We start from the raw sequence: 10,658 nt of genomic DNA on the forward strand, positions 1-10,658 counted from the left end.
ACAGGCATTGGAGAGGCAGAGAGAGACCTGCAAGTACCCAGGCAAGACCCCACAGACACATCATCTTAGGGCCAGTATGTCTCACCCACATGACTGCACAACTGCCATAGACAGTACAGCGTGCAAGAAGGGTGTATGTACCACACACCCTGCCCTCTGTGGGACTCTGGGTGTCAGGCTGTTGTTTTCCCCACAGCCTCACCTTTGTCCGCTGTAGGACAAGGTGGCTGGAGAGCCTCATGGGCAGAGAGCTGACGCGAGAGCAGATTTTGTTATGCATGTAATGGAAACCCAACTGAGCCACCAGGGAATAAAGTCATTGTTCACAATCCAGAAAGAACAAATAAACTGTTCTACTGCTTAGTATTACAGGCCTGTTTGCCAAAGTAAACTGTGAATGGTTAACAGGGATTTCTGCAGTGGAACATGGTCTGCTTCATTGCGTGTATCATGGGTGGGAAAGAACCTGGTTTCTTCAGGACAAAGGCGAGGGTATAGCATCTGCACCTAAATGCCCCTTGACAATCAGCCTGATGTGATTTTCAGGTGTGCAGCATCAAGCACAGTCCCTCCACTGCCTGGTTACTGGGAATTAGCTTGGAAACCAGTTTCTGGATTTATGCTATTTTTCAGATCTAATGAAAGACAGTTTAGACACAGGATGTGCCCCTGTCTCCTTCATGGATGCCCAAGAAACCTCCAGTTCCTACCAACTGTGTTTTCAAGGAGTGCTGGTGGTGTCTTCCCTCCCAAGTCTGCCCTGGGACAAGGGAGGCAACCAGAGCTCCTGTTCCCAACAGAAGTCCCAAGAAGGATTTCTCTAGATAGGCCATGATGGTTTTCTCCCCATTTGTGGGCAACTCCATGTCTGCCACACCACCTCACTAATGTGTTTTGCAGTTAGAGTGCCCTGAAACTACTGCCCAGGTTCCCAGAAACAGGACAAGCGCTTGATGCTGGGCTTTATCCCAGATGCTGCACAGCAATGCAGACAGAGAGACATGGTATCCTGAGCCAGCGTCCCCCTCTGTGGGCACTGCTGCTGCGCACACCAGCATGCGAGACAGTCAGGATTCCCCTCAGCAAAACGCTGCAGCATCAAATCTACATCAGAGCGAATTGTCTAGACTTCATCTGCTCTCAGCGAAGAGGAACAGACACTTCTGGGGCATCACTCCTCTCCTTCTAAGGTAGACACCTAAATAGGTCAGATGAATGGTGTCCTGGATGTGTGTTGGTCTCTCAACTGCCTATAACGTGATGCTGGATAACCTGAGAGGATGACCTCCACGGTCAGTGACCACCTTCCCTTGTGCTGCCAAATTTGCTGGTGGCAGCACCCAAATAAACCAAAGGCTCCTTGAAAGGTAACAGGCAGAGTTAGAAGGCAAATGCCTGACATTAAGAGGGTAGTTGGATGTGTTTTCAACACCTCTAAACGCTGTCTTTCCTTTGTGTTTACTTTGTGCTTGTGTTTTGTTTCGAGCAGGTGAGCTGAGGGACTGAGCGGGGACAGCCAGACCCACGGAGCACATGGAGATGGGGACCAGCGTCACGATGGGAAGCAAAAGGAAAACGAGGAGATGTATTATAAAAAGTGAGAGGAAGGCTTGTCTCTGAGCCAGAGGGACTCCACACGGGCACCTAACTTCATGACTCCCTCTCCGAGATACCAGAGACCTGGTGATGTGGGACCAGCCTCAGCCATCCAGGCCTTGGTAATACCCCCTGGCTGGTGGCTGCCAAGTGTGGTGGGCACCAAGATCCGCTTTGTCCACAGACACTTTCCCCCCGTCTCCATGCCATGAGGAGAAGGGAGAGGCGAGCGGAGCTGCCGACGAAGCACTAGCCCACGTCTTCCCAGCCCTTGTCCCACTGCCCGCTTCCAGCAGACCAGGAACCCCTTCTCTGCGCTGTCCTTCCAGATGGCAGGTCGCCGGTGGGCTGCGACGTCAGCCCTCTGCGTGTGCGTGGCAGCCGTGTCCCTCCTGCACACCGGCGGGGTGCGGGCAGACTGCTGGCTCATCGAGGGGGACAAGGGCTTCGTGTGGTTGGCCATCTGCAGCCAAAACCAGCCCCCCTACGAGTCCATCCCCCAGCAAATCAACAGCACCATCGTGGACTTGCGGCTGAATGACAACAAGATCAAGAGCGTGCAGTACGCTTCGCTCAGCCGCTTCGGCAACCTGACATACCTCAACCTGACGAAGAACGAGATCTCCTACATCGAGGATGGTGCCTTTTCAGGACAGTTCAACCTCCAGGTGCTGCAGCTGGGTTACAACCGACTGAGGAACCTCACCGAGGGCATCCTCCGGGGCCTGGGGAAGCTGGAGTACCTCTATCTCCAGGCCAACCTCATCGAGTCCATCACCCCCAATGCCTTCTGGGAGTGCCCCAACATAATGAACATTGACCTGTCCATGAACAGGATCCAGAGACTTGACAGCAACACTTTTCGGGGCCTAAACAAGCTCTCTGTCTGTGAACTCTACAGTAACCCCTTCTACTGCTCCTGCGAGCTCCTCGGCTTCCTGCAATGGCTGGAAGCATTCACTAACATGACACGCACCTATGACCGGATGCAGTGCGACTCCCCACCCGACTACACAGGCTACTACTTGTTAGGCCAAGGCCGGACCAGCTACCGCAATGCTCTGAGCATGCTCTCTTCCCTTTGCACTGGTGGCTCCTACACTGTGATCCCTCGTTTTATCCCTCCCAGGTACCAGGTGACCACGGTGCCCTCTGAAATCCCCTGCTCCGAGGAGGAGTGCTCCTCTGGCGATGGCACAACGCCGCAGTTCTCCCTCTTCACGCCCATCGGCGAAACGGAGGTGCGCCCCAACATCCAGGTGAAGCACCTCAACCACAACTCGGCCGTCCTCACCGTGCAGATCCCCTACCCGTTCAGCAAGATGTACATCCTCTCCCAGTTTGAAAACGGCTTCTCCTCCATGATCACCAAGCTCAGGAAGAAGGAGGAGAACATCACCGTGAGCAACCTAGTAGCACAAAGAGATTACACCTACTGTGTAGTCTCCGTCCACCAATACTCCAAGTACAACCACACCTGCGTCACCATCACACCCACCAGGCCCAACCGCAAGGAGACAGTGCCCACCCCTTCCACTGCCACTCATTATATCATGACAATCCTGGGCTGTCTCTTTGGCATGGTCATTGTTCTGGGCGTTGTGTATTACTGTCTGCGGAAGAGGCGCCAGCAGGAGGAGAAGCACAAAAAGGCTGCTGGCAGCATGAAGAAGACCATCATTGAGCTGAAATATGGGCCAGAAATGGAGACCACCAGCATCACCCAGCTGTCCCAAGGACAGATGCTGGGTGGGGAGACGGTGACCCGCATCCCCTACCTGCCTTCTGCTGGTGAGGTCGAGCAGTACAAGCTGATTGACAGCAGCGAGACCCCTAAGGCCACCAAGGGCAACTACATGGAAGTGAGGACGGGTGAGCAGCCCGAGAGGAGAGACTGCGAGCTGTCCCTGCCGCCGGACACCCAGAGCTCTGTGGCCGAGATCTCCACCATTGCCAAGGAGGTGGACAAGGTGAACCAGATCATCAACAACTGCATCGATGCCTTGAAATCCGAGTCCACCTCCTTCCAAGGGGTGAAATCAGGGGCAGTCTCCACAGTGGAGCCTCAGCTGGTGCTCTTATCAGAGCAGATCCCCAGCAAGCACGGATTCCTTTCCCCTGTCTACAAGGAAAGCTACAACCACCCTCTCCAGCGACACCACAGCATGGAGGCGGCCCCCAAACGCTCCAGCACCTCTTCCAGTGGCTCCATACGGAGCCCCAGGTCCTACCGCTCCGAGGGATCGGGCCACAAATCAGAAGCCAAATACATTGAGAAGACGTCCCCCACCACTGACACCATCCTCACTGTGACACCGGCCGCGGCCATCCTGCGGGCAGAAGCGGAGAAGATCCGTCAGTACAGCGAACACCGGCACTCGTACCCCAGCTCGCACCAAGGGGAGCAGCATGACAGCATGGTGGGGCGAAAGCCCTCTATCCTGGAGCCTCTGACCCGTCCTCGCCCCAGAGACCTGGCCTATTCCCAGCTCTCGCCTCAGTATCACAACCTGAGCTACACCTCCAGCCCAGAGTACACCTGCAAACCATCGCACAGCATCTGGGAGCGCTTCAAACTCAACCGCAAGCGGCACAAAGACGAGGAGGAGTATATGGCAGCCGGCCATGCCCTACGCAAAAAGGTCCAGTTTGCCAAAGACGAGGATCTTCACGACATCTTAGACTACTGGAAGGGCGTCTCTGCCCAGCAAAAGTCTTGAGTCCTCACACAACTCGTGACTTAACACACTAACTGGACCAAAAGAAATCTGCAGCAGCTATTTTTATTCAGACTGTCTTTGGAAACAAAATAAAATCTAAAAAAAAAAAAAAAAATTTAAAAAAAATCAATAAAAATAAAAGAGAGAACAAATTATGAAAAAAATCTATAAATATTCTATATAATATATAAAGCGAGATGTTAAAATGGCCTCACGTTGGTGAGACACGCACCAAATTTGAACACAAACTTTACAAAACAAACAAACTGTGGAGAGAAAACAAAAAAAAAGTTTTGTTTCATTTCGATTTTTTTAAAAAAAGATCAGAAAACAAAAAAAAAAAAAAGAAAAAATTGAATCTCAAAAGCAAGAGAAAGAGCGGGCAGAGAGCTGAGGTCTGGCGTTCCCCAATATCGCATTGCATGAGTCCCTATTCCGTGATTTCGTGGATTCTTTGTGAACAGTTTGTGTTCTTCCTTCCTTCCCTTCCAAAATCAACAGCAACAAAAACAGCAACCAAAACCAAAAAGAGACCAGAAGGAGAATCCATCCTTTGGGCTGTTTTTGCAAACGGAGTCTTCCAGTTTAGACTTTCACCCGGTTGAAGGCTCGTTCCCATTTTCACTCACTGAGAGGTTTTACCACACATTGCATTGTAAACCGAAGTCGTTAATTGTACAGAGAAGATTTCTATATTTGCAATGTTTGCTGTATAATGAGAGAGAGAGGAGAAAAAAAACCCAACAATACTACATCTACTAAAAATATATATATATCTCTATATTCACCTGTTTGTACCAGGTTTTAATCATGGATTTTAGAGAAAGAGATGGAGTTTGGTTTGAAGGACTACTTTGTTGGTTGGTGCTTGGTTGGGTGATGGGATGTTTTGTGGAGGGGCGGGGAGTGGCTGGGTTTCTAAGTGTTTGGTTTTAATTTCTCCTACAACTGTTTGTGTTCGAGTTCTCATCACTTCCAAGTACATTGACAAAAAAGGCATGTACCCATCAAAGAGAATCCTCCACCTTATTCCAGGTGAGACACCTGGAACAGGGAAGGGGATGAGAAGTGAAGGGCTTTTGGTTGAGCAGGTGCCACCATGGGATGGCATGCACTCCATGCAATGGTATGTCTCCTGAAAATTAAAAGGTATTGGTCTCTCCCCCAAAACAGATGTATCTGGAGAGCAGTGGCCCTCGGTGTTAGGTGCTGAGGGGTGGGTTATTCCCCTACTCTTCAAGATGGAGAGCCAGCGATGAGTTAGAGCAGGAAGCCTCTTGCTGCTCACCAGAGGACATCACTGAGGGGTGATTTTTTGCTGGGGGAGAAGACACTAAGCAGTTACATATTGAGAGCTATTGCAGTAAGCACAGGCCCTCACCCAGGAATCCTGCCCCTCACTCCTGGGATTCCCACCACCGCACATCCAGCAGCTCCCCTATGGCTAACTCCAAATGCAGCCAACAGCCTCAGGGAGCGCAGCTCCTCCTGCCTGCAGGCACAGTGCTGCCCACAGGCCAGCCTGACTCCCGTTTCATGAGTGGCTTTGGAGATGGATGCCCTGGGGAGCCCCTGGACAGCCCTTGGGACTCTGAGGCTGGAATGGAAAGGGGATGGCTTTGTGTTCATGTGTCCACAACCATTGCTCCCCAATGCCTGTCCAAGACTCAATAGCTTTTTGCCCCATCTCTAAAATACTCACAGATGATGCCCTGCTTATAGGATGAAGAGGAAGAGGGAGGTGTTGAGGCCATGAAGGCAATCCCAGGTGATGCTGGTGGCTGAAGGACACAGTTTTGCTCCGATTAACCCCATCTGAGACTCAAGCCCCCATGTCTCACCCCATGACTGACATGAAGCAGCATCCATGTGAGGGTCCAGGAGCTGCTCTGCTGCCCTGGTGAGCGTGTGGGAGACAGCACAGCGAGGCGATAAGCTCCCCAGATGAAGCCCTGTGGGGCTCTGCTGCTTGCCAAAACTTTTCCCTTGCATTCTGCTCACAAGTCTCTTTGGATGGACACCCCGAGTCCTGACGGACGAGCACTAGGGCCCAGGAGCAAACCATATCCCATCCTGTTATTTCAACATTTCAAAGCGATTTTGACAGGTATTCTTGCAAAAGGTTATGTTTGTTCAGGAAGGAGCTGAGCCAGGAAGACACGGAGCAGGCTGGGAAGCACATGAGTTATTCCCCATGGTTATTTGTGTAGACAACAAACCATTAGCAGGATTTCATAATAAAAAACAGGCAATTTCCCCAGGAACATATTCACTCTGCAGGAGCAAAGGTACATTCCTCCACCTCCTCCAGGTGCCCCACGTCCTGCCTGCAGCACGGAGCTCCCAGGGCTGCGTCTTGCTTAGCAGTCAGTGAGCAGGACCTGGAAAGGGGAGCTGAGGATCACCCCTCTCTTGTTTCGTGACATCATAGAATCATAGAATGGTTTGGGTCGGAAAGGACCTTAAGATCATCTAGCTCCAACCCCCTGTCATAGGCAGGGACACCTCACACTAGACCATATCGCCCAAGGCTCTGTCCAACCTGGCCTTGAACACTGCCAGGGATGGAGCATTTATCACTTCTTTGGCAGGTCCCTCCCCAAATCTCAGCTCTAGCATCTGGACCAAAGCAAACCCTTTAGCCGAAACCACCTTTCCTCACAAACCATGAGTGCCTCTTGGACAAACGGAAGCTGGTCAGCAAGGTTGGATAGGGGCAGCGCGGCCTCTTGGCACTGTTTCATGGTATGAGGGGGTTCCTCAGCAAGAGAATGGTCAAAGGTGATGAGTTGATGAGTTAATTCGGGCTCAGGTACAATGGCAATCACTGACAGATACCAAAAGACCTTCATCTGTCACTCCCCCCCATTGAAACCAGTTCCCACAGCATTTTGGAGATGAATCAGGACCGTCTCCAGGAGCAATGGCACCACCAGCAGCGCGTAACGCCTCGCTGTGGAGGCAGCGGCACGTCAGCAGCGAGTTCATCTCTTTACCTGGGGCGAGTCATTTTGCTCCTCTCTGCTTCTCTTTCCTCCCCTGCAAAATGCTTCCTTGTGGTGCTGAGGGCGTAGGCTGGCTGGGGAGGCTCAATTAATTAATTGCCTGTCTGTGAAGCCCGTTTAGCTCCTAGAATAAAAGCCTCTACAGAAATGCAAAGCTGTTAGTGGCATAAAACAGCAGGGGCAGATGAAATCAAAGCCTGATTCTGTTTTCACACCAGGATTTCACTGGTCATAAACCAACAGAGACTTGACACAGGAAATGTGATACAGCAGCGCTGGCCTTCCTAAATTAAACACTTCCTAGATGCAAACTCTCTGCAATTGGGAAAAAAGGAGGGTTGGAAAAGGTCTAGGCCCCTCTGTCTCCCTTGGAGATATGTGCAGATGCAGCACTCTGTACCCCATAGTTGGTGGGGCCTCACCATGGGTTTCAGAGAGCTCCAGATGGCTCTTTGGGTGATGGAGCAGTGGCCGTGCTGCTGAGGACCTTCCAGCCTCCTGACTCTTCCTCCAAGATAGGGTGCGATCCTGGCAGCATGGTCCATGTCCCTCGGCATGAGATGCCACAAGATTAGCTGAGAAAAAAGCCAGCCAAGAAGTTCCACTGTCCTCAAAGCCACTGCCCTATGCATGGACCTGCTGGAGTGCCCCTGCACAGGGATGCTACACAGCATCTTCCATCCCTGAGGCAGCTGCTTTACAAGACCCCCTGAGGGCAGAGGGAGAATTTCACCACCTGCAACCTATTGGGTGCTTTTCCTCTTTATTATTTCTCCTGTTCAACCACCAAAGCTCTTAAACTGCTTCTGCAAAGAAAAATAATGCCTTGTCCAGCTGGGAAGTTCCTATTGCCCCGAACCCATCCAAAGCAAGAGGGCTCTGTTCAAGCAGAAAGGACAGAGCACAGGAAAGACACGTCTGAGTGAAGAGGAGGGGAGGCCAGGGGTAAGGTTTTTCTCCTTCATTTTGCCCCATCTCAAGCAAGGGGCAAGGGGGACCAGAGAACTGGGAGTCAGCACAGAAACCACCACCAGTGCCAAGGAACCCCCAGGTTCCCATATCCCTTTCCTGCAGCAGCCTGGGCTCTGCCACTGGAGATCGTCAACAAAGGGAAGGGAAAATAAAAGGAGAGGAGGGATGAAAGGCAAGGAGAGGTGTGTGATGCAGGGGAAGGCAGAGGTGGTGAGAGCTGCTGTGCCTGGCATGTGGTATGTGCTCCTGGGAAGCATCTCTCCATACAGACATATGCCGTTCAAGCCCAGGGTTCCTGGGGGCACCCACCTACCCAAGTGCGCACACCAGTTGTGTCCATGCATTTCAAAAAGTGACATATGGGAAGTGCAATGTCCACAAACAGAAACATGGGGCAACAAAGGGTGGCAGGCACTGCCTGGCCACTTGAGAGGGGATGTGGCTGCCCTGGAGCTGATGGCTGCCTCCTTCTTCACAGCTGATGTGTGTCAGAGGTGTTCCACCTGCCCCCAGTCTGGTACTTGAACCTCTTGTTGGCTTCAGCTGAGTCTGAAAGCAGGTGGAGATCCTGTGGGAGGACATCTGTGAGGATGAATGGGGGCCCTAAGGCAAGAAGGTTCTCCCTGTTCAACACCCAGACCATGACAACAGCCAGAATGTGCTGGCTCTGCTCAAATCAAGCCAGTGACCTGCGGTGCTTGCTGGGCAGTGGGATCTTTCCTAGGGTTTCAAGTACCCCTGGAGGCACCTCTCTTCCAGCCCCATTGATGCTTATGTGTCAGCCCATGCATCCATACCCAGGAGATGCCCAGGGCCACTGGAGAGCCAGTGGCAGAGGAGTGCCCTGCACACAAGCTCCATCAGCCCAAACAGCTTCTACACTTGCACACTCCTTTGCTCTCAGAGACCCCAGCTAACCCCCCTCCCAATGCTCCCCTCTGTCCCTCTTCTACATCAGTCCCTCCCTGAAGTGGGGCAGAACTAAAAGCTCCATTGCCCAAGGCCCCCAGCCTCATCACTGGGGTGGATGTGGCTCTGCAGAAGTCAGGAGCTGCAGCACAAACCCCCTGTCACACGCTTGCTGCAGCCTGGCTGCCTGTCGGGCTCTGGAGCAGTGCATCACCTCGTTCAGGAGAAGAGGGTTAGCAAGGATAGGGGAAAGGACCTGATCATACAAATCCTTTGGGTGAGGAGGGTCTGGAGGAGGGCACAGGCTGCAGAGGGGTGTGCTGTGGAGCTGCTGGACCAGACCCAAAAGCAGGGATCGATGAGGGTGACTGAAGCCAGCACGCGCTGCGTTGGGCTATTTTTAGTGTAGCCGGCAGAGCAGGAACTTGGGAGCCCAAGTCAGAATGTGTTTGCATCTGAGAGGGCTCCTCAGGCAGAGGATCAGCACCACCCTGCCCAGGCACAGCAGCACCCTCCCTGCCTGTTCTGGGAGCAGCTCACTTTGGCTTCAGGTCCTCTCTGCTGTGCACCACGTCCCTCTCCTCCACAGTGCCACCACCCCAAGGCTTGGAGCTGTGCACATGTATACAGGATGGGGATAGAGTGCAGGAGAGGGGATGGGCTTTAGGGGATGAAGGGGCTATTTGGGAAAAGCCAAAAACCTGCCTTAAATGTGCAGGGGGTGTGAACAGGTCTTGTCCTACAGCAGTGGGGCTGCAACACTGCTTGGCTCCATGGAACAGTACCAGGCAGGTATGGCCCTCAGAGGTGCCCCAGCCCTCTCCTCCAGCTCCTCCCTCCCCTTTTACTCACCACAGACTTTCCACTGGAGGACCCTAAGTTGGTTTGCCTTGGTAGGTGTCTGGAGATGAAATTGTTCTTCAGAGAGAGATGTACAGCACAATTCCACCCCTTCATCTCCAAACCTCTGCTGCCAGTCGATGCCCGAGGTGCTGCAGGCAGTGAAGCTGCTGGCGGGTATGGTTGGTGGTGCTGGAGAAGACAACCCAACAGCTACTCCTTGGCTCGTAGCAGTGACTTTGGCTTCTTACTTACACTCCACCTTTTCATGTTTCCTTTGTGCCATGTCCTGTGTTTTACCTCTCAGCCAGCTCACCAGCACCACCAGAAGGGTGGTACAGGTAATCCAAATGACACCATGAGAGTTTGCTCATTCCCACCTTCCCCACTCTGTCCAATACTTAATGAAGGGAAACCATCTGGCCTAGAGCGAAGCCAGTTTTCCAGACTTAGTTTGCTCTGTGCAACGAATGAGAGGACACAGAAGTATCAGGGATGTGGATTTTCACCACGTGGGGAGTAGGCAAACAGGGTGCAAATTTTTACTCTAGTTTTGCTGCCCTTTCTTTTGGTCAAAATAGGATGTGAACATGCCTGTTTCTCTCCCTCTGTCCCT

The 10,658-nt window shown here is 52.3% G+C and overlaps 1 protein-coding gene across 3 annotated transcripts in view; it reads left to right on the plus strand.

Annotated features, from left to right (window-relative positions):
* Positions 1 to 5,103, plus strand: part of ELFN1 (extracellular leucine rich repeat and fibronectin type III domain containing 1) — a 120,811-nt gene extending 115,708 nt beyond the window's left edge. For all 3 annotated transcript variants that reach the window (XM_030484382.1, XM_030484380.1, XM_030484381.2), the window contains exon 4: positions 1,490 to 5,103. In XM_030484382.1, coding sequence (XP_030340242.1) covers positions 1,926 to 4,316 — 2,391 coding nt within the window. In that variant the 5' untranslated portion in view covers positions 1,490 to 1,925 and the 3' untranslated portion in view covers positions 4,317 to 5,103. The remainder of the gene's footprint in view (positions 1 to 1,489) is intronic.
* Positions 5,104 to 10,658: the final 5,555 nt, after the last annotated feature.

The sequence above is a fragment of the Strigops habroptila genome, chromosome 4 (assembly GCF_004027225.2).
Source record: "Strigops habroptila isolate Jane chromosome 4, bStrHab1.2.pri, whole genome shotgun sequence".
NCBI classification, from domain to species: domain Eukaryota; kingdom Metazoa; phylum Chordata; class Aves; order Psittaciformes; family Psittacidae; genus Strigops; species Strigops habroptila.